Consider the following 25,406-nt stretch of genomic DNA (forward strand, 5'->3'; position numbering starts at 1 on the left):
ATTCACAGTCAGGAAGCTGCCATCACACCTGTTTGTTCCAGAGCTATGATGCACACCCTAGATCCATATAAGTAAATGGATGCCTACATACTACCACTTCTCCCTCCCACTTGCTTCTGAATTCAAGACTCATGTGAATACATGTGATTGGCAAAACACCTGAATGTATCTGAAAACTTACCTGTAAAGGTAAGATGGGAAATATAGGTTTTAGCTTTTCAGCATCTACATTACAGGAAGGCCCACTTGAAAGAGGCTGAAACAAAGTTGAATGAGCTAATCTATCAAATCTGCCATACCTGAGAAAGATTTTCTTTCATTTATCCTGTTTGGGAATTATTATTTTTGAAGCTGAGGAGTTATGTCTTTTACCAATTCTAGAAAATTCTCACCTATTATCTCTTTGAATATCTCTTCTTTCCCCATTTTTGCTATTCTCTCTCTTTGGAACTGCAATTAGACATGTTATTTCTCTGTGATGCTTTCTGGCTTATTTCTTTATACTTGTCTTTCCATTTAATTAATTCTCTCTTCAACTGTCTAATCTACTTTTAACTTATCCATTGAGTTTTTTATTTCAATGTTTTTTTAATTGAAGTTGATTTACAATGTTGTGGCAATCTCTGCTGTACAGCAAAGTGACTCAGTTATACACACACAGACATTCTTTTTTAATATTCTTTTCCATTATGGTTTATCACAGGATATTGAATATAGTTCCCTGTGCTATACATTAGCACCTTGTTGTTTATCCATTCTAAATGTGATAGTTTGCATCTACCAACCCCAAACTCCCAGTCCATCCTTCTCCCTCTCCCTCTCCCCCTCCCCCTTGGCAACCATAAGTCTGTTCTCTATGTCTATGAGCCTGTTTCTATTTTGTAGATAGGCTCATTTCAATGATTATTTTTAATGTCTTTGATTCTTTTTCAAATCTGTAATTTCATTTTTAATAATCTCCTGTTCCTTGGTCATATTTTCATTTTCTCTATTTTTTCATTAAATATTTTAAAAATAGTTACTTTATATTTCAGCATCTGATTTGGGGGGGTTATTTCTGCTGTTCTGTTTCTCCTGACTTTTGCTTATGGTAGCTTATTTCCTACTCTGGTTTTAGAATTATTGATTGTGTGCATATGTTTGAGCTCCAATCTGTGGAAATCCTGAGGGGCCTACATTAAGGTATATTTCTTTGAAGTTAATTTGCTTTTGCTTCTCTTAGATACATTGGGACTCTATAAAAGGTGGATCAGTTTGAGTTAATTTTACATCTTGAGGTTTCCCAGACAATGAAGGTTATGTACATTTGAATCTCAAACATGTGTGAAGGCATATTAGTGATTATAGATTCTTGGGGAAGTAATATTTCCTACCTAAAACTGAGGCTGAAAGACAAGTTGCCTTGTTATCTTCTGTTACTGAAGGGCAAATTTTTTTCTAGCCCAGGCTTCAACTGACAGTATCTCTTTGATGGTCCTGACTTTATGTGTACATGTGCATGTGATGGTGGAGAGGGAGTTCCAACTGCTCACCTTAAACATGCCCTAAGCTTTGTCTTCTATCTACCTTCAATCTCAAACCTAAAATTCTGATTTCCTGGTATCTGCAAATGCCTTCAAGTTGATCATGATTTGTCATGATCATTTGTCAGTCTAGTCTGCAGCTCCACCTTTGGAGTTGATACTTTGGAATTTTCTTTACATTCTTTTGAGCTCAGCTATGCATTTAAAAGAACATCTGTTGTATTTTATCCAGAATTTCTAGATGTTTTGTTACAGGAGAGATTTTCACATATTTTGTCAGACATAATAAAAGAAACAGAAGTTTCAGAGTTTCAATTTGATTTAAAAAATCTTTACTGATAAGCACTATTCTGAGTTCCAGGAGTTATCAAGACAACTAAGACTTCAAGAAACTTACAATCCAGTTGGGCAAAGAGATAAGTAAATAATGAACAGTACAAAATGATCACAAAATGGAGATATAAGAAAGAAGCTGTGGAAAAGCAGATGGAAGAAAGATGTTTTTATTTCATAGGATATCCATTTTATATAGGTCCACCATTTATTTCTAAAAGTATTGGTACCCTATCTATCAGACTTGAATTTACGGCAAGGACTGTGTTTTATATGCTTCTTTACATTTCCCTAAGGTGCCTAGACTAAAAACTGGAGACTTCTGCTTCTGGGAAGATGAAACGAACATAATTTTCCCTATTTTTCCCACTAAGTACAATTAAAAACCTTGAACATTATATATAAAAAACATAAGAAGACTCTGAAAGGTGGAGAGAAGGAGGCAGACTGGTTCAGGACTTTGGGACCCGAGTAATGCTACTGTGATAAATTCCATGTGTTTTCTTGTTGCCTCAGACACCCGAGAGTTGGAACTGAAGAAGCTAGTAAATCAGAAACACCACTAGGCACAGACAAAAAACAGCCCAACAAAAGTCTGCTCTCTCTCCAAAGAACCAGGAAAAAGGCAGTCTAGTAAGATAGAAAACTTACACAATAACCACTCTACAGCCAAACACTACAGAAAAAACTGTGGCCTCACCCCCATCCATTCTCAAAGCCTGAGTGGGAAGCCTAGACTTCATTCCTCATCAGGCCCTAAGAAAGTGCCCCAACCTCCTGCACAGTAATGTCAAGCAGGGAGGGGCTGGATCTTTCCCCACCCAGGAGTAACAAGCTCTCCACTTCCTGCAGTGTCAGTGGAGACCACATGGGGAGCCTGAACTTCCATCTTCATGTGGTAATAACGAGGTGTTCTCCCTCCTCACTGTGGTGGTATGAGAGTAGAGCTACTGGGGAGTCAGAATTTCTACCACTGACCAGAGGTAACAAGGTCATACCACTGAGCTGTCAGTGGAGGCCACATGGTGAGAAATAATTAGGCACTCTTGCCCTTCCCAGGCAGGGTGGTATCAGAAAGGCCTAGTAGAGAGTGGAAATTCCTACCCCAGTTCAGCAGAAATGAGGAGCTCTTTCCCCCATTTGTGTGTCAAGAGATGGCAAGGAAGAACCTGGACTCCTACCAGTACCTGGCAATAATGAGGTGGCACTCAGGGACCTGTGGGACTATAAGGAAGATCTAGTATTCATGTTATTGGTGTCCCAGAAGGAGAGGAAAAAGAGGGCAGGAATGAAAGAGTACTTCATGAAATAATGGCTGAAAACTTTCAAATCTGGCATACACACACACATAACGAATACAAACAAACAACAACACTATAACCCACAGATTCAAGAAGCTAAACCTATGTCAAACAGGTTAAAACCAAAGAAATCCACATCAAGACACATCATAGGCAAATTTCTGAAAAATAAAGACAAGGGAAAAATGTTGAAAGCAGTGAGAGAAACAATACCTTACCCTATACCATGTGCAAAAAACAATCTGAATGACAGGATTTCTCATCAGAAAACTTGAAGGCCAGACGGACGTGGCACATTTTTCAAGTTTTAAAAGAAAAGAACTGTCAACCTAGAATTCTGTATCCAGTGAAAATATTCTTCAGGAATGAAACAGAAATCAGGACATTCTCAGATGAAGGAAAACTAAGAGGATATGTTGCTAGATCTACCCTAAGAGAATGGCTAAGGAAGTTTTCAAAACAGAAAGGAAATGATGAAAGAAGGAATCTTGGAATGTTAGGCAGGAAGAAAGAGAAATGGAAAGAGTAAAAATTTGGTTAGATTATAATATATTTTACTTCTCCTCTTGAGTTTCCAAATTATGATTTATGATTGGGGCAAAAACCAAAATACTATCTGATGTGGTTATAAATGCATGCAGAGAAAATACTTAAGATAATTATATTTTAAATGGGGCAGGAAAAAGGCAGTGTTAGAGGTTGAAGTGTTTTCCCTCAAAAAAGATATGTTGAAGTCCCACTCCCCAGTATCTTAGAATGTGCCCTTATTTGGAAATAGGGTCGTTGAAGATATAACTAGTTAAGATAAGGTCATGCTGTAGTGGAATGGGCTCCTAATCCATCATGGCTCATACCCTTGTAAGAAGACAGCCATGTGAAGACACAGAGACACAGGGAGAACACCACATCATGACAAAGGCAGAGAATGGAATTATGCAGATAAGAGTCAAGGAATGCCAAAGATTGCCAGCAAACCACCAGAACCTAGAAAGAGGTGAGGATGAATCCCCCTACAGGTTTCAGAGGAAGCATGGCCCTACTGACACCTTGATTTTGGACTTCTAGCCTCCAGAACAATGAATTTCAGTTATTTTAAGCTATCCAGCTTGTGGTGTTTTGTTACAGTTGCCCTAGGAAACTAATATAGGTATGTAAAGGGAAGGTAAGATTTCTGCACTTCACTGGAACTGGTAAAATGTTAACACCATTAGACTGTGATGTTATGTATGAAACCGAGCAGGGCCCTGTGGGGTTCCCGGGCATGGAGGCCTGCTTTGTCTCCCGTTTCTTGTAGGCAAGACTCCAGCCTCCATGACCTTCCCTGAGTTCCAAAGGGCAGATTCGAACAGTTGCTAATCAAGGGAGGAACAGCCAAGAAACCACCTGAGGCAAGATTAAAGGGAGCAGAGAAGCTCATCAGATTAGGAGACCACCTGACACAAGATGAAGGGAGTGCAAGCGCTGCACACACCCTAATCTTGTCAGCAACCCCACCCTTGAACTATTGCTATAAAACCCCTCACCAAATTCTCCCAGGTTGGGACACATAGTTTTCGAGGGCAGGAGCCTGCTGTGTCCCCCTTTGCCTGGGAAAGCAATATAGCTGTTCTTTTCTACTTCACCCAAAATTCTGTCTCTGATATTTGACTCAGCACCAGTGTACACAGGGTGAGATTTTGGCATCATGTATATATAATGTAATACTAAGAACAATCACTAAAAAAACTATACAAGGAGAAAGACTCACAAACACTAGAGATATACTAAAATGGAAATCTAAAAAATGTTCAAGTAACTCACAGGGAGGCAGGAAAAAGAAAATATAGAACACACAGAAAACAAAACATAAAATAGTAGAATGAATCCTTAATATAAAAATTATGTTAATATAAATGATCTAAATAAACCAATTAAAAGAGACTGGAAAAGTGGATTCAAAATCATGACCCAAGTATATGATATCCAAAAGGAAACTCAATTCAAATATACCAATACAGGCAGGTTGAAAGCAAGAGTATAAAAAAGTGTATCATGCAAACATTAATCAAAAGAAATCTATGTTGATATGGCTATATTAATGGGAGATGAAGTGGAGTTCAGACCAAAGAAAATGACCAGAGACAGAGAAGGACATTACATGATGACAAAAGGGACAATCCACCAAGAAGACATAGGAATTCTAAATGTCTATGCATCAAACAAGAGAACTGCAAAATAGGGTAGATGACAGAATGAAGCAAAAATTGATAGAATGAATGAGAAACAGATAAATCCACAAGTATATTTGGAGACTTCAACACCTCCCTCTCAACAACTGATGGAACAACTACCCAGAAAATCAACAAGGATTAAAAAAAACCTCAAAAACACCATTGTGCAGCAAATGGCTAATTCACTGGAGTTGGGCTGTGCAAATACTGCACATCCCAAAGAAAGGATTGGCCTTTGACTGCTTCCTGGGAGATAACATCTAATTCCTTCGAATATCCTGTTCTATAAGAGTGTCTTTGTATACCTGACACCTAGGGCCACACCATAAAGTTTACACTAATAATGTGACTAACAGTAAATGCCTTTTTTTGTTTGTTTGTTTCTTTGCTTAGGGTGCTGGGCCATGCTGTATCAGTTTAACCTCTGGTTAAATGTAACCATGAGTATAACATTTTTTCTGAGCGTTGTGAGTCTTTCTAGCAAATCTCTGAACCTGAGTGTGGTCTTGGGGATCCCTGACACAACCATCAAACAACATGATCTAATAGATATTTATAGAAAATTTCCTCCAGCATCAGCTGAATACGTATTCTCTTCAAGCACACATATGGAACATATGCCAAGAAAGGCCATATCCTGGTCTCCCAAGAAAACTACAGGTCCAGATGGTTTCTGTGGAGAATTTTTACCTAACATTTAAAGAAGAATTAACACCAACTCTATGCAATTTCTTCCAGAAAATAGAAGGGGAAGGGAACATTTCCCAATTGATTTTATGAAGCTAATATTACCCTGAAATCAAAATCAGACAAAGACAGTACAAAAATAAAACTATAAAACAATATCTATCTTGAATATAGATATAAAAATCCTTAACAAAATATTAACAAGTATCATTCAGCAATATATAAAGATTTTTACACCATGACTGAGTAGGGTTCATTCAGAATACACAGTTGGTTCAGTATTTGAAAATTAATCAGTGTAATACACTATACTAAAAGGAAAAAAATCATGATCAAATCGAGTGATATGAAAAAAGCATCTGACAAAATTCAGCACAATTCATGATAAAGATTCTCAGAAAATTAGGCATAGAGAGTAACTTCTTCAACTTGATAAAAAGCTTCTATAAAATCTATACAGATAACATCGTACTTAATGGTAAAAGACTGAATACTTTTCCCCTAAGACTGGGAACAATGCAAGGATAGCTGCTCTCACCACTGTTATTCAACACAGTCCTAGAAGTTCTAGTCAGGGCAATAAGTCAAAAGAAGAAATTAAAAGCACATACATTATAAAGGATGATATAAACCACTGTCTCTACTTGCAGCAAATCTCAAGGAATCTACGAAAGTCTCCTGGAACTATTAAGTTCAGCAAGGTGGCAGAATACAAGGTAAACAAACAGAAAATCAATCATATTTTTTTCTCTTTTTAAAATTTGAGCTAATATTTACTGAGTGCCTCCTATGCTCTGGGTATTCTTCATAGAGCTTAAAATGCTCTGCATGAATTACTCTACATTTAAGCCTCATAAGAACCCTACAAAGTAGGCACTATTTTTTTTTAACATTTTCAATATTTTTTATATTGATTACGCAATGAATTGATGATATCTTGACATACTGGTTATATATAATGGGATTAAAATAAATTTCACTGATTTCTTTTTATTTTTTTCTTTTCCATTATAGTTTATTATAAGATACTGAATATAGTTTCCTGTGCTATACAGTAGGACCTTGTTGTTATCTATTTATATATACTAGTTTGTATCTCCTAATCCCAAACTCCTAATTTATCCCTCTGGTATCCCTTTGGTAACAATAAGTTTGTATTCTATGTGAGTCTGTTTCTATTTTCAAAATAAGTTCAGAGACTTCCCTGGTGGCACAGTGGTTAAGAATCCCCCTGCCAATGCAGGGAACACAGGTTCAATCCTTGGTCTGGGAAGGTCCCATATGCCGCAGAGCAACTAAGCCCGTGTGCCACAACTACTGAGCCTGCGCTCTAGAGCCCGCGAGCCACAACTACTAAAGCCCAAGCGCCTAGAGCCTGTGCTCTGCAACAACAGAAGCCACCACAATGAGAAGCCCATGTAATGCAGTGAAGAGTAGCCCCTGCTCACTGCAACTAGAGAAGACCCAACGCAGCCAAAGATAAAATTAAATTAAAAAAAAGTTCATTTGTGTCATATTTTAGATTCCACATATAAGTGATATCATATGATATTTGTCTTTCTCTGCTTGACTTACTTCACTCAGTATGATAATCTCTAGGTCTATCCATGTTGCTGCAAATGGCATTATTTCATTCTTTTTTATGGTTGTATAATATTCCCTTATATACACACATACACACACACAGACACACACATATCACATCTTCTTTATCCATTCATCAGTCGATTCTCTAGATATATGCCCAGGAGTGGGATTGCTGGATCCTATGGTAACTCAATTTTTAGTTTTTTAAGGAACTTCCATGTTGTTTTCCACAGTGGCTGCTCCAATTTACATTCCCACCAACAGTGTAAGAGGGTTTCCTTTTCTCCAAATCCTCTCCAGAATTTATTTGTAGACTTTTTAATGATGGCCATTCTGACTGGTGTGGGGTGATACCTCATTGTAGTTTTGTCTGCATTTCTCTAACAATTAGCAATGTTGAGCATCTTTTCATGTCTTACTGGCTATCCAGATGTCTTCTTTAGAGAAATACCTATTTAGGTTTTCTGGCCATTTTTTGATTGGGTTGTTTGTTTTTTTGTTATTAAGTTGTTTGCTTTTTTGTTATTGAGTTGTATAAGCTGTTTGTATATTTTGGAAATTGAGCCTTTGTTGGTCGCATCATTTGAAAATATTTTCTCCCAGTCTGTAGGTTGTCTTTTTGCTTTGTTTATGGTTTCCTTTGCTGTGCAAATGCTTATAAGTTTGATTAGGTCCCATTTATTTATCTTTGCTTTTATTTCTGTTGCCTTGGGAGACTGACCTAAGAAAACATTGGTATGATTTATGTCAGAGAATGTTTTGCCTATCTCGTTTTCTAGGAGTTTATGGTGTCATGTCTTATAATTAAGTCCTTAATCCATTTTGAATTTATTTTTGTGTATGGTGTGAGGGAGGGTTCTAACTTCATTGATTTATATGTGGCTGTCCAGCTTTCCCAGCGTCACTTGCTGAAGGGACTTTCTTTTCCCCACTGTGTATTCTTGCCTCATTTCTCAAAGATTAATTGATCATAGGTATGTGGTTTTATTTCTGGGCTCTCTATTCTGTTTTACTGATCCATGTCTGTTGTTGTGCCAACACCATGCTGTTTTGATTACTGTACATTTGCATCAATAGTATTGTCTGAAGTCTGGAAGGGTTACGTCTCCAGCTTTGTTCTTTTTCCTCAGGATTGCTTTAGCAATTCTGGGTCTTTTATGGTTCCACATAAATTTTAGGATTATGTGTTCTAGTTCTGGGGAAAATGTCATGGGTATTTTGACAGGGATCACATTAAATCTGTAGATTGCTTTGGGTAGTGTGGCCATTTTAACAATATTAATTATTCCAATCCAAGAGCATGGGATATTGTTCCATTTCTTTCAATCATCTTCAGTTTCCTTTATCAACGTTTTATAGTTCTCAGCATATAAAGTCTTTGACCTCCTTGGTCAGGTTTATTTGTAAATATATATATATATTTTTGATGTTATTTTAAAAGAGATTGTTATTTTACTTTCCCTTTCTGATAATACGTTGTTAGTGTAAAGAAATGTAGGTTAATCTTGTAGCCTGTTACCTTGCTTAATTTATCAGTTCGAGTGGCTTTTGTGTGGAATCTTTAGGGTTTTCTACATATAGTATCATGTCATCTGCATATAATGACAATTTTACCTCTTCCCTTCCAATTTGGATACCTTTTATTTCTTTTTCTTGTCTGATTGCTGTGGCTAGGACTTCCAATACTATGTTGAATAGAAGTGGTGAGAGTGGGCAACCCTGTCTTGTTCCAAATTTTAGTGGGAAGGCTTTCAGCTTTTCACCATTGAGTATTATATTGGCTGTATATTTGTCATAAATAGCTTTTTATTATGTTGAAATATGTTCCCTTTATACCCACTTTGGGGAGAGTTTTTATCATGATTGGATGTTGAATTTTATCAAATGCCTTTTCTGCATCTATTGAGGTGATTTTTGTCTTTTCTTTTGTTGATGTGGTGTATCACATTGATAGATTTGCCTATGTTGAACCATCCTTGTGACCCTGGGATGAATCCACCCTGATAATGGTGTCTGATCCTTTTATGTGTTGTTGGATTTGGTTTGTTAATACTTTGTTGAGGATTTTTGCATCTATGTTCATCAGTGCTACTGGCCTGTAATTTTCTTTTTTTGGTAGTGTCTTTGTCTGGTTTTGGTATTGGGGTGATGGTGGCTTCATAGAATGATTTTGGGAGTCTTCTTTCCTCTTCAATCTTTCAGAAGACTTTAAGAAGGATTAGTATAAGTTCATCTTTGTATGTTTGGTAGAGTTCCCTAGTGAAGCCATCTGATCCTGGACTTCTGTTTGCAGGGAGGTGTTTTTTTGTTTTTGTTTGTTTTTGTTTTTACAGATTCTATTTCACTTCTAGTAATAAGTCTGTTCAAATTATCTATTTCTTCTTGATTCAGTTTTAGTGGGCTGTATGTTTCTAGAAACTTATCCATTTCTTCTAGGTTGCCCAATTTGTTGGGATATAATTGCTCATAGTATTCTCTTATGATTTTTTTGTACTTCTGTGGAGGTATCAGATGTTATTTCTCCTCTTTCATTTCTTATTTTGTTTATTTGGGACCTCTTCTTGGTGAGCCTGGCCAGAGGTTTGTCAATTGTGTTTATCCTTTCAAAAAACCAGCTCTGGGTTTTACTGATGTTTCTCTAGTGTTTTTTTAAATCTCTTTTTTTTTACTTCCTGTCTGATCTTTATTATTTCCTTCCTTCTGCTAACTTTAGGTTTTGTTTGTTCTTCTTTTTCTAAATCTTTTAGGTGGTAGGTTAGGTTGTTTGAGATTTTTCTTATTTTTTGAGGAAAGCCTACATTGCTATGAACCTCCCTCTTAGGATTGCTTTTGCTGCATCCCATAGATTTTCTATGGTTGTGTTTTCATTGTCATTTGTCTCAAGGTATTTTTAAATTTCTTCTTTGATTTCAAGTGGACCCACTGGTTTTTAAATAGCGTGTTGTTTAGTAATGATTTTTTTCTTGTTTCTCTTTCTATTGATTGCTAGTTGATTGCTAGTTTCATGCCACTGTAGTCAGAAAATATGCTTGAAATAATTTCTGTCCTCTTAAACTTGTTGAGGCTTGTTCTGTGTCCTAGTATGTGGTCTATCCTAGAGAATGTTCCATGTGCACTTGAAAAGAATGTGCCTTTTGGGTTTTTTGGATGTAATGTCATAGTATCAAAATTAAAATATCAATTAAGTCTAACTTTTCTAACATGTCATTTAGGATCTCTGTTGCCTTATTGATTTTCTGTCTGGAAGATCTGTCCACTGATGTCAGTGGGGTGTTAAAGTCTCCTACTATTATTGTATTCCCATCAATTTCTCCCTTTATGTCTGTTAGTATTTGTTTTATATATTTGGGTGCTTCTATATTAGATGCATATATGATGATGAGTGTAAAATCCTCTTCCTGTATTGATCCTTTTATCATTATATAGTGTCCTTCCTTATCTTTCTTTATAACCTTTGCTTTAAAGTCTATTTTGTCTGATATGAGTATTGCAAGTCTCACTTTCTTGTCATTTCCATTTGCATGAAATATCTTTTTCCATTCCCTCACTTTTCAATCTATGTGTAGGCAGCATATTGTAGGCTCTTGTTTTGTTATCCAGTCTGCCACTCTATGTCTTTTGATTGGAGCATTTAGTCCATTGATATTTAAGGTAATTATTGATATATATGTATTTATTGCCATTTTAAACCTTGTTTCCCAGTGGATTTTGTATTTCTTCTTTGTTCCTTTCTTTTTCTGTTTTTCATTTTGTAGTTTGAAGTTTTTCTTTTGCACTATGCTTGGGTTCTCTACTTTTCGGTTTTTGTGAATCAATTATATGTTTTTGGTTTGTGGTTACCCTTTTTTTCAAGTATGTTAGCCCATTACTATAACTACTTGCTTTAGACTGGTAGTCATACAGGCTCAAACACACTCTAAAAAAAACCCCCCACATTTTCTTACTCCCCTCCCTGACATTTTATGATTTTGATGTCCTCTCTAACATCTTCATGTTTATACTTCTGCTGTTCATCATAGTTACCATTGCTTGCACACAAAAAAGTTTTTTTAAATCTACGTACTGCCTTATTTAAGGGATTTATTTTCCAATTGTGATTTCTCTCTTTCCTATAGATTCTTGCTTCTTTTCTATTGATTTATGTATGTATGTATGTATTTAATTATGCTGCACTGCGCAGTTTGCAGGATCTTAGTTCTCTGACCAGGCATTGAACCTGGGCCCCGGCAATAAAAGTGCCAAGTCCTAACCACTGGACTGCCAAGGAATTCCCTACTTCTTTTCTATTTAGAAAAGACCTTTCAATATTTCTTTTAGGTTAGGTTTAGTATTGCTATATTCTTTTAGTTTTTGCTTGTCTGAGAAATTCTTTTTCCTTCTATTCTAGATAATAATCTTGCTGTGTAGAGAATCCCAGATTGCAGGCTTTTTATTTTCAGGACTTTGAATATATATTGCAACTCCCTTCTGGCCTGCAATGTTTCTGTAGGGAAATCAGCTGATAGCCTTATGGGGGTTCCCTTGTAACTAACTCTTTGTTTTTCTCTTGCTGCTTTTAGAATCTTCTCTTTATCTTTAGCTTTTGCCATTCTAGTTATAACATGTCTTGGTGTAGGTCTGTTCAGGTTCATCTTGTCTGGGCTTCCTGTATCTGGATATCTGTTTCCTTCTTTATGTTTAGGAAGTTTTCAGTCATAACTTCTTCAAATATACTTTCAATCCTCTTTTCTCTTTCTTCTCCTTCTTGGATTCCTACTATGCATAGATTGGCTCACTTTATGTTATCCAATAGGTCTCATATATTGCTTTGATTTTTTTCATTTGTCTTTCTGTCTGCTGTTCTGATTGAGTGATTTCCATTATTCTATCTTTCAGATCACTTATTTGTTCTTCTGCATTATTTAGTTTTCTATTTATTGCTTTCAGCTTGGTTTTCATCTCAGCAAGAGTTTTCTAGTTTTAATTGGCTCCTCTTTATAGTTTCTAGTTCCATGTTATAATGATCTGTATTTCTGTCAATAGCCTTTCTTAATTCCTTCAGTATTTTTATTACCTCCTTTTTGAACTTGGGATCTAGTAGACTGGAGAGGTCTGTTTCATTGTTCTTTCAGGGAATTTCTCCCATTCTTTTAATTGGGACTATTTCCTCTGGTTCTTTTTACTTATATTTCTCTGACTCTATGAATTTAGGAGAAACATTATCTACTGTGGTCTTTAAGGGCTGTTTTTATGTGGAAGCATTCCTGTGGAGCCTGCATGAGTCTAATATTTTTGGTGTGAGGGCTGTTTTTAGTATGGATGCCTGCTGTCTCTTTCCCTAGTGTGTGCTGGCCACTATCCCGTTGATAGGTGGTGTGACTGGTGTTGTGGTGACCAGAGCCCGTACTGGATATTGAGTGGGGCCTCCTCTTTGCTCTGTGGCTGTCACAACCCTGTCAGGGGCAGGATCTGCTCCCCAGCTGTTGGAATAGAAGCCCCCAGATCCAATTCTTAAGTGCGGTGTGGGGTAGGTGGAACTGGAGGGCTTCCACTAAGTATTCCTCCGCAGGAGCTGTCCACCAGAAAGTGAGCTCTGTGGTGTCGTCTGTCACCGGTTGTGCGGGCTCACAAAGTACACTGCTGTTGGTACTGCCCTGGACCCCGTCTCAGTCAAGGGAATGCAGGCAATCGGCCTGAATGTCCCTCAGCTGCTGTGATCACAAAGCTGCTGGCACAGATCTGCCGAAGTCAGACACAGGGACCTGCCATAGTCATGCACCTGGACCTGCCATGGGAGCTATGGAATCAGCACAGACCCTGGCCCGCCTCTGTGTGCACATTCCTGCAAAGCCAACAGGTGCTAAATCTGGACCCACCCCAGGCTAAGGAGCACCAGTAATCCACTGAGATGTCCAGAAGGCACTGAGCTAATAAAGGCACGAGTGTTGTAAATCCATCAGTCCCAAAGCTGCAAGCCCAGATTTCAGCCCTGCCTCTGAGTGTGGGCAACTGCCAGGACTTGCAAGCTCCCAGAGCTTGTAGAGGTGGAGTTCTGCCTGCTGTGAGCAATGAGGAAAATGAGGCTGCTGTGGCAGAGCCCCTTCTCTCCCTTTGCGTGTGCGTTAACAATGGGGCTTCTATGGCATACCTGGGCTCAGTCCTGTGCATACCCCAAGTTGTGGCCTGGGCCACACTCCAGGCTCTTTGGGCTGTCTCCGCAGAGCCAACCCCAGTCCTCTCCCCAGGTTTGTCCTCTGAAGCCCGAATTTCAGCACCCAGCCCCTGCACACACCAGCAGATGCATGTCTCAGGCTGGGGAGTGCAGCAGGGTGGCCATGACTGTGCTGGTCTCTCTCCACCCTGCCTGCCGCAAGGCAGTTGCTGCACTCTCCTCTGAACCTCTGACGCTCCCTTTCTGTCCTGGCTGATCTTCCAGCCAGAGATGGGGGTTCCCAGGGTGAGAGAAACTCTCCTGTTTTACAGCACTCTCCCAGGGTATAGGTCGAATCCCAATTCCTTTTTTTTTTCTCTTTCATCCTGCCCAGTTACATGGTGATGTTTCTTGCGGCTCTGGTTGTATGAGATGTTTTGCCAGTGTTCAGTAGTTATTCTGTGAGAACTGTTCCACATGTAGGTGTATTTTTTATGTATCTGTGGGAGGAGGTGAGCTCCATGTCCTTCTATTCTGCCATCCTGATCTCTCTGGTACTGTTATTAATATGCTGTGTTCCTATATAATAGCAATAAATGTGTGGACACCAAAATTTAAAAATACAATACCATTTACAACTGCTTAAAAAAAATCAAAGCTTTAGTTCACTTCCTTCTCAGTACCAAGTCAGTGATTTTCCTAGCAGAAGTCTCCGGAGATTGGTTCAAGATGGCGGAGTAGAAGGACATGCTCTCACTCCCTCTTGCGAGAACACCAAAATCACAACTAACTGCTGAACAATCATCGACAGGAAGACACTGGAACTCAACAAAAAAGATATCCCACATCCAAAGACAAAGGAGAAGCCACAATGAGACAGTAGGAGGGGCGCAATCACAATAAAATCAAATCCCATAACTACTGGGTGGGTGACTCACAAACTGGAGAACACTTATACCACAGAAGTCCACCCACTGGAGTGAAGGTTCTGGGCCCCACGTCAGGCTTCCAAACCTGGGGGTCCAGCAATGGGAGGAGGAATTCCTAGAGAATCAGACTTTGAAGGCTAGCGGGATTTGATTTCAGGACTTTGACAGGACTGGGGGAAACAGAGACTCAACTCTTGGAGGGCACACACAAAGTAGTGTGCGCATCGGGACCCAGGGGAAGGAGCAGTGACCCAATAGAGACTGAACCAGACTTACCTGCTAGTGCTGGAGGGTCTCCTGGAGAGGCAGGGGGTGGCTCTGTCTCACCGTGAGGACAAGGACACTGGCAGCAGAAGTTCTGGGAAGTACTCCTTGGCGTGAGCCCTCCCAGAGTTGGTATTTAGCCCCACCAAAGAGCCTGGGTAGGCTCCAGTGTTGGGTCGCCTCAGGCCAAACAACCAACAGGGAGGGGACCCAGCCCCACCCATCAGCAGACAAGCGGATTAAAGTTTTACTGAGCTCTGCCCACCAGAGGAACAGCCAGCTCTACCCACCACCAGTCCCTCCCATCACAAAACTTGCACAAGCCTCTTAGATAGCCTCATCCACCAGAGGGCAGACAGCAGAAGCAAGAAGAACTACAATCCTGCAGCCTGTGGAACAAAAACCACATTCACAGAAAGTTACACAAGATGGAAAGGCAGAGGGCTATGTACCAGATGAAGGAACAAGATAAAACCCCAGAAAACAACTAAATGAGGTGGAGATAGGCAACCTTCCAGAAAAAGAATTCAGAATGATGATAGTGAAGATGATCCAGGACCTCGGAAAAAGGATGGAGGTAAAGATCGAGAAGATGCAAGAAATGTTTAACAAAGACCTAGAAGAATTAAAGAGCAAACAAACAGAGATGAACAATACAATAACTGAAATGAAAAATACACTAGAAGGAATTGATAGCAGAATAACTGAGGCAGAAGAACAGATAAGTGACATGGAAGACAGAATGGTGGAATTCACTGCTGCAGAACAGAATAAAGAAAAAAGAATGGAAAGAAATGAAGACAGAGGCCTAAGAGACATCTGGGACAACATTAAACGCAACAACATTTGCATTATAGGGGTCCCAGAAGGCGAAGAGAGAGAGAAAGGACCCGAGAAAATATTTGAAGAGATTATAGTTGAAAACTTCCCTAACATGGGAAAGGAAATAGCCACCCAAGTCCGGGAAGCGCAGAGAGTCCCATACAGGATAAACCCAAGGAGAAACACACCGAGACACACAGTAATCAAATTGGCAAAAATGAAACACAAAGAAAAATTATTGAAAGCAGCAAGGGAAAAACGACAAATAACATACAAGGGAATCACCATAAGGTTAACAGCTGATTTCTCAGCAGAAACTTTACAAGCCAGAAGGGAGTGGCATGATATACTTAAAGTGGTGAAAGGGAAGAACCTACAACCAAGATTACACTACCCAGCAAGGATCTCATTCAGATTCGACAGAGAAATTAAAAGCTTTACAGACAAGCAAAAGCAAAGAGAATTCAGCACCACAAAACCAGCTCTACAACAAATGCTAAAGGAACTTCTCTAAGTGGGAAGCACAAGACAAGAAAAGGACCTATAAAAACAAACCCAAAACAATTAAGAAAATGGTCATAGGAACATACATATCAATAATTACCTTAAACGTGAATGGATTAAATGCTCCAACCAAAAGACAAAGGCTTGCTGAACGGATACAAAAACGACCCATATATATGCTGTGTACAAGAGACCCACTTCAGACCTAGGGACACACAGAGACTGAAAGTGAGGGGATGGAAAAAGATATTCCATGCAAATGGAAATCAAAAGAAAGCTGGAGTAGCAATACTCATATCAGATAAAACAGACTTTAAAATAAAGAATGTTACAAGAGACAAGGAAGGACACTACATAATGATCAAGGGATCAATCCAAGAAGAAGATATAACAATTATAAATATATATGCACCCAACACGGAAGCACCTCAATACATAAGGCAACTGCTAACAGCTATAAAAGGGGAAATTGACAGTAACACAATAATAGTGGGGGACTTTAACACCTCACTTACACCAATGGACAGATCATCCAAACAGAAAATTAATAAGGAAAGACAAGCTTTAAATGACACAACAGACGAATGGACAGATCATCCAAACAGAAAATTAATAAGGAAACACAAGCATTAAATGACACAACAGACCAGATAGATTTAATTGATATTTATGAGACATTCCAACCGAAAACAGCAGATTACATTTTCTTCTCAAGTGTGCACAGAACATTCTCCAGGATACATAACATCTTGGGTCACAAATCAAGCCTCAGTAAATTTAAGAACATTGAAATCATATCCAGCGTATTTTCTGATCACAACGCTATGAGATTAGAAATCAATTACAGGGGAAAAAACGTAAAAAACACAAACACATGGAGGCTAAACAATACGTTACTAAATAACCAAGAGATCACTGAAGAAATCAAAGAGGAAATCAAAAAAAACCTAGAGACAAATGACAATGAAAACACGACGATCCAAAACCTATGGGATGTGGCAAAAGCAGTTTTAAGAGGGAAGTTTATAACTATACAAGCCTACCTCAAGAAACAAGAAAAATCTCAAATAAACAATCTAACCTTACACCTAAAGGAACTAGAGAAAGAAGAACAAACAAACCCCAAAGTTAGCAGAAGGAAAGAACTCATAAACATCAGAGTAGAAATAAATGAAATAGTAAAAAAGAAAACAATAACAAAGATCAATAAAACGAAAAGCTGGTCCTTTGAGAAGATAAACAAAATTGATAAACCATTAGCCAGACTCATCAAGAAAAAGAGGTAGAGGACTCAAATCATTAAAATTAAAAATGAAAAAGGAGAAGTTACAACAGACACCACAGAAGTACAAAGCATCTTAAGAGACTACTACAAGGAACTCTATGCCAATAAAATGGACAACCTGGAAGAAATGGACAAACTCTTAGAAAGGTATAAGCTTCCAAGACTGAACCAGGAAGAAATAGAAAATATGAACAGACCAATCGCAAGTAATGAAATTGAAAATGTGATTAAAAATCTTCCAACAAACAAAAGTCCAGGACCAGATGGCTTCACAGGTGAATTCTATCAAACATTTAGAGAAGAGGTAACAACCATCCTTCTCAAACTCTTCCACAAAATTGCAGAGGAAGGAACACTCCCAAACTCATTCTATGAGGCCACCATCACCCTGATACCAAAACCAGACAAAGATACTACAAAAAAAGAAAATTACAGACCAATATCACTGATGAATATAGATGCAAAAATCCTCAACAAAATACTAGCAAACAGAATCCAACAACACATTAAAAGGATCATACACCACGATCAAGTGGGATTTATCCCAGGGATGCAAGGATTCTTCAATATACACAAATCAATCAATGTGATACACCTTATTAACAAACTGAAGAAGAAAAACCATATGATCATCTCAATAGATGCAGAAAAAGCTTTTGACAAAATTCAACACTCATTTATGATAAAAACTCTCCAGAAAGTGGGCATAGAGGGAACCTACCTCAACATAATAAAGGCCATATACGACAAACCCACAGCAAACTTCATTCTCAATGGTGAAAAACTAAATGCATTTCCTCTAAGATCAGGAACAAGACAAGGTTGCCCATTCTCGCCACTATTATTCAACGTAGTTTTGGAAGTCCTAACCACGGCAATCAGAGAAGAAAAAGAAATAAAAGGAATACAAAAAGGAAAAGAAGAAGTAAAACTGTCACTGTTTGCAGATGACATGATACTATATATAGAGAATCCTAAAGATGCCACCAGAAAACTACTAGAGCTAATCAATGAATCTGGTAAAGTTTCAGGATACAAAATTAATGCACAGAAATCTCTTGCATTCCTATACACTAATGAAGAATCTGAAGGAGAAAGTAAGGAAACACTCCCATTTACCATTGCAACAAAAAGAATAAAATACCTAGGAATAAACCTACCTAGGGAGACAAAAACCTGTATGCAGAAAACTATAAGACACTGATGAAAGAAATTAAAGATGATACCAACAGATGGAGAGATATACCATGTTCTTGGATTGGAAGAATCAATATTGTGAAAATGACTACACTACCCAAAGCAATCTACAGATTCAATGCAATCCCTATCAAATTACCAATGGCATTTTTTACAGAACTAGAACAAAATATCTTAAAAGTTGTATGGAGACACAAAAGACCCCGAATAGCCAAAGCAGTCTTGAGGGAAAAAAGTGGAGCTGGAGGAATCAGACTCCCTGACTTCAGACTATACTACAAAGCTACAGTAATCAAGACAATATGGTACTGGCACAAAAACAGAAATACAGATCAATGGAACAGCATAGAAAGCCCAGAGATAAACCCATGCACCTATGTTCAACTAATCTATGACAAAGGAGGCAAGGATATACAATGGAGAAAAGATAGTCTCTTCAATAAGTGGTGCTGGAAAAACTGGACAACTACATGTAAAAGAATGAAATTAGAACACTCCCTAACACCATACACAAAAATAAACTCAAAATGGATTAAAGACCTAAATGTAAGACCAGACACTATAAAACTCTTAGAGGAAAACATAGGAAGAACACTCTTTTGACATAAATCACAGCAAGACCTTTTTTGATCCACCTCCTAGAGTAATGGAAATAAAAACAAAAATAAACAAATGGGACCTAATGCAACTTAAAAGCTTTTGCACAGCAAAGGAAACCATAAACAAGATGAAAAGACAATCCTCAAAACGTGAGAAAATATTTGCAAACGTATCAATGGACAAAGGATTAATCTCCAAAATATATAAACAGCTCATGCAGCTCAAAATTAAAAAAACAAATAACCCAATCCAAAAATGGGCAGAAGACCTAAATAGACATTTCTCCAAAGAGGACATACAGATGGCCAAGAAGCACATGAAAAGCTGCTCAACATCACTAATTATTAGAGAAATGCAAATCAAAACTACAGTGAGGTATCACCTCACACCATTTAGAATGGGCATCATCAGAAAATCTACACACAACAAATGCTGGAGAGGGTGTGGAGAAAAGGGAACCCTCTTGCACTGTTGGTGGGGATGTAAACTGATACAGCCACTATGGAGAACAGTATGGAGGTTCCTTAAAAAACTAAAAATAGAATTACCATATGACCCAGCAATCCCACTACTGGGCATATACCCAGAGAAAACCATAATTCAAAAAGACACATGCACCCCAATGTTCACTGCAGCACTATTTACAATAGCCAGGTCATGGAAGCAACCTAAATGCCCATCGACAGATGAATGGATAAAGAAGATGTGGTACATATATACAATGGAATATTACTCAGTCATAAAAAGGAACGAAATTGGGTCATTTGTAGAGACGTGGATGGATCTAAAGACTGTTATACAGAGTGAAGTAAGTCAGAAAGAGAAAAAGAAATATCATATAGTAATGCATATATGTGGAATCTAGAAAAATGGTACAGATGAACCGGTTTGCAGGGCAGAAATTGAAACACAGATGTAGAGAACAAACGTATGGACACCAAGGGGGGAAAGCGGCGGGGGGTGGGGGTGGTGGTGGGATGAATTGGGAGATTGGGATTGACATGTATACACTGATGTGTATAAAATGGATGACTAATAAGAACCTGCTGTATAAAAAAATGAAATAAAATTCAAAAATTAAAAAAAAAATCAAAACTCCAAAATGCTAATGGAAGAAATCAAAGATGATCTAAACAAATGGAGAGACACACAAGACACACAGTGTTCATAGACTGGAAGACTGAACATAGTAAAGATGTCAATTTTTCACAAATTGATATGCAGGTTTAACGCAATTCCTATCAAAATGCCAATAAGATTTTAAATATAGACATTATTATTCTAAAATTTATACATAAAGGCAAAGGAACCCAAATAGAAAAAACAGTTTTGAAAAAGAAGTGAGAGGAATCAATCTATATGATTTGAAGAGTTATTTTATAGGTAGAGTAATCAATTATCAGAGAGTAGGACCGGTAGAAGAATAGACACCTAAATCAATGCAACAGAATAAAAAAACTCAAAAATACATCCACACAAATATACCGAAGTAATTTTTGAGAAAGGTGCAAAAGCAATTCAGTGAAGAAACAGCCTTTTCAACCAGTGGTCCTGAAGTAGTTGGACCTCTGTAGGTTAAAAAATGGACCTCAACCTACTCTTTACCCCTTACATAAAAATTAACTCAAAATAAATCATAAACTTAAATGTAAAACTATACAAAACTTTTGGTAAAAAACGGGAAAACCTAGGGTTAGGCATTGAGTCCTTAGCCTGCATGCCCAAGCATGATACGTAAAAGGAAAATTGATAAACTGATTTCATCAAAATTAAAAACTTTTGCTCTGTGAAAGGCCCTGTGAACAGCATGAAAGACAAGGTACAGACTGTGAGAAAATATTTGTGAGCCACATATTTGATGAAGGATTAGTATCTAGAATATGTAAAGAATGCTCAAAACTCAAATAAAAAAAAGAGAAACAATCCCATTAGAAAATGGGCAAAGACATGAACAGACGTTTCACCAAAGAGGATATATAGATGGTAAATAAGCACATGAAAATATGTTCAACATCATTAGCCACTAGGGAAAGAAGAATTAAAACCACAATGAGATATCAGTACATATCTGTAAGAATGACTAAAATAAAATATAGTGACAACACCAAATGTTGGCAAGGATGCAGAGAAACTGGGTCACACATACACTGCTGGTGGGAATGTAAAATGGTAGAGCCACTCTGGAAAACAGTTTGGAAGTTGGGTTTCCCTGGTGGTGCAGTGGTTGAGAATCCTCCTGCCAATGCAGGGGACACGGGTTCGAGCCCTGGTCTGGGAAGATCCCACATGCCGCGGAGCAACTAAGCCCGTGCGCCACAACTACTGAGCCTGTGCTCTAGAGCCCTCAAGCCACAACTACTGAAGCCTGTGCGCCCTAGAGCCCGTGCTCCACAAGAGATGCCACCGCAATGAGAAGCCCGCATACTGCAATGAAGAATAGCCCCCGCTCACCATAACTAGAGAAAGCCCACATGCAGCAACGAAGACCCAACGCAGCCAAAAATAAATTAATTAAAAAAAAAACAGTCTGAAAGTTTTAAAAAGAATGAAACATATGATTATCATACAACCTAGCAATTCCACTCTGGGCATTTATTCCAGAGAAATGAAAATTTATATTCACATAAAAACCTGTAAACAAATATTCATAGCAGCTTTATTTGTAATAGTAAAAAACTAGAAATAAAAAATTGGAAATCCAGATGTTATTCAACAGGTGAATGATTAAACTGTGGTACATCCATATCATGGACTACTACTCACAATAGAAAGGGTGAACTATTGATACACTCAACAACTTGTATTAATGTCCAGTGAATTATGCTGAGTGCAAAAGGCCAATCCCAATGGTTATATATACTGTGTGATTCCATTTATATAACACTCTGAAAATGAAAAATTGGAGAAATGAAGGGCAGATTAGTAGTTGCTAGGGGTTAAGCATAGGGGGTAAGGGAACGGGGTAGGAGGGAATTGGGTGTGGCTACAGAAAGACCACACAGGGATCCTTGTGGTGATAGAATTGTTCTGTATCTTGACTCTGTCAGTGTCAAATCATGGTTATGATATTGTACTACAGTTTTGCAAGACATTATCACTAGAGGAAACTAGTAAAGGGTACAGACAATCTCTATTATTTCTTACAAATGCATGTGCTTCTACAATTATCTCAAAACAAAAAGTTTAATTAAAAAAGAAAAAAACAGGGCTTCCCTGGTGGCGCAGTGGTTGAGAATCTGCCTGCCAATGCAGGGGACACGGGTTCGGGCCCTGGTCTGGGAAGATCCCACATGCCACGGAGCAACTGGGCCCATGGGCCACAATTACTGAGCCTGCATGTCTGGAGCCTGTGCTCCGCAACAAGAGAGGCCATGATAATGAGAGGCCCGCGCACTGTGATGAAGAGTGGCCCCCACTTGCCGCAACTAGAGAAAGCCCTGGCACAGAAACGAGGACCCAACACAGCCATAAATAAATTAAAAAAAAAAAAAAACTAAAATAAAAGGACATAAACTTTAAAAAAAAAAAGAAAAAAACAGGAACAAACCCATAAATCATACTATTTACTTACTGAGCATCTGTTATATGGCCAGGCCCTATGTCAGGTACTCACATGAAATATTTCTTATTTTATTTTTCATGAACTCTATAAATATTATGCCTATTTCCTAAATGATCTTTCTGGAATACTGTTTCTCTGTGACACTAATAGTCTTCCTTGAGAGGTGTTCTGCAAAAAGGGTTCCTTAGTTAAGTAGTTTGAGAAACGCAAAAACAATTATTTTCTTTTCTACTGTAGGATTTTTCAAGGCCTTTAATAAACTCATGTACATTATAAATATTCAAAAGGAGGCCATCACACATAGCTTTCCTCAAATTTCTTCAATTTTACAACTACTGATTTCACGTGATGCCTATTAACAACTTACTTAAAGAATTAGTATTTCTTGCAATATACCATAATAAATGTTGGGTTATAAGTTTTCTATCAATAGCCTTTCTGGAGTTGGGTTTTATGTGTTATTTCAGTTTAGGCTACAGATTTACCACCTAAGTATACTCTTTTGATGATCCAAACTACTTACCATGTAACAATATAAATAGATCGAACTACTAATGTGAAGACCAACATTCCATACATGACCTGAAGAAGGGAAAATGAAGTTAGTAAAATCATGATTCTTTAGCAAAGGAAGTATATTTTGCCTACAAAAATAGCCCTCCCAGTTAAATGTAAACATTTATTATCTTTCATTACATTTTAAAGAACAGATGTATAATTATATAATGAAGAGTTATACTAACCTTTGAGGAAACAGCCTGCTTGTGAATAATCAATATCAGAAGTCTCATGTCAATTTTAATTCTGAATAGTTACATGAAATTTTAAATATCTGCTGAAACCTGAACAAATGCTGTATTTTTGCCTCATATTCCCTAGAGATCCTTTCCTTCTTGTTAGCTTCACTTTCAGCAAATGATTCTACTTCCCATCTTATAAATCTGAACTCTTTTAAACTCTCCTCCTAAGTGTTTCTGCATTCATATGCACCCTCTCCCTGCATTCTTTCTCCCATTCCTAGTTTCTAAAGAAAGAGGTGCCCATTTCTTCTTGACTGAGGTTAATCGACTCCCCTGTGTTCTTTATTCTATATGCTCCCACATCTTCCCAGACTTGGCTACAACAACTAACCTCTTTCTCTTCTATATTGAGCACTGGATAGGTACTACTACCTGGAAACCTGAACCTAGTGGGAAAATTTAACTTTTAAAAGTGTGAAATATTAAATACAAGAAAACTGCATAGAATATAAATGTATAACTTAAATATTTATAAAGCCAATAGCTGGGAAAGTACCATTCAGGTCAAGACACATGTTATCTCTTCCCAGTCCAACCCTCTCCCCTACTCCTTAGAGGAAACAACTCTCCTGACTTTTATAATAAACACATTTTCTTGCTTTTATTTACGTGTTTACTAACTTAAACTGGCATACTAAATATGAACTCCTAAATAAGTTTTTAAAATTTTAATTTTAATTTACAATAGAATAATGTTACATACATTTGTTTTTGTTTTATCTTTTAGGATTCAATTATGTTGTATACGTAGCCATAGTTCATTCATTTTTGATATCACATAAATAACTACCACAATTTATTTACCAATTCTTGTGTTGATGGACATTTTGAGGTTATTTCCAGTTTTCACTGCTATGAACATTTTTACACATATATTCTAGTACACACATACAAAAGTGTCTCCAGGGTATGTACCTAGGAATGTAACTGCTGGGTCAGAGGGTATATTATTACCAAAATTACTAAAAATGTCAAACTGTTTTCCAAAGTGGTTATACCAACCTTTACTCCAACCAACGTGTATTCTGAGTGTTTCTTTTATGTCACATACTCAAAACATGATATAGTCAGACTTCTAAAGTTTTGTCAGTCTATGTGGTTTTTAATATGTATTTCTCCGATTACAGGTTGAACACTGTATGTTATGTTCACTGGCCATTTGATATCTGCTATTGTTCAAACCTATTTTTTTATTTGGTTGTCTGTCATTTTCTTACTTACTTGTTCCTGTTTTAACTTTAAAAAACTTTTAAAATTAAAATATAACACACAAAGTGCTCAAAACATAAACACTGTTTGAGGATTATCACAAAACAAATATCTTTGCAATTTTTGACTTCATTAGGTCAAAAAACTGAACTTTGGCAGAATACCAAAAATCAACCTCATACCCCTCTCTCAAGTTCTATACACTTCTCTTCCCTGAGGTTTACCACTATGCTGACTTCTCACATTAGAGTTCAGTTTTGCCTGTTTTGAACCTCAATATACATGGAACTCCGTTTTATATACTTGTGTCAAGCTTCTTTTACTCAGTATTGTGTTTGTGAGCCTCATTCAACTCGTTATATGAGCTGTGGTATATCAGTGTTCATTGCTATCTAATATTCCATTATTTGAATATGTATATTTTATATATCCATTCTACTGCTGATGGACATTGGGGTCTAAG

At 37.6% G+C, this 25,406-nt stretch overlaps 1 protein-coding gene across 2 annotated transcripts in view; it reads right to left on the minus strand.

The window, feature by feature from the left end:
• ACER3 (alkaline ceramidase 3) overlaps window positions 1-25,406 on the minus strand; it is a 186,378-nt gene that overhangs the window by 18,432 nt on the left and 142,540 nt on the right. For both annotated transcript variants that reach the window (XR_014250236.1, XM_082410380.1), the window contains exon 7: window positions 23,458-23,516. Coding sequence is in view for 1 of the 2 variants with exons in the window: in XM_082410380.1 (XP_082266506.1) it covers window positions 23,458-23,516 (59 nt within the window). In the remaining variant the exon portion in view is untranslated. The remainder of the gene's footprint in view (window positions 1-23,457; window positions 23,517-25,406) is intronic.

The sequence above is a fragment of the Balaenoptera physalus genome (genome assembly GCF_965194825.1).
Source record: "Balaenoptera physalus genome assembly, chromosome: 10".
NCBI lineage: Eukaryota > Metazoa > Chordata > Mammalia > Artiodactyla > Balaenopteridae > Balaenoptera > Balaenoptera physalus.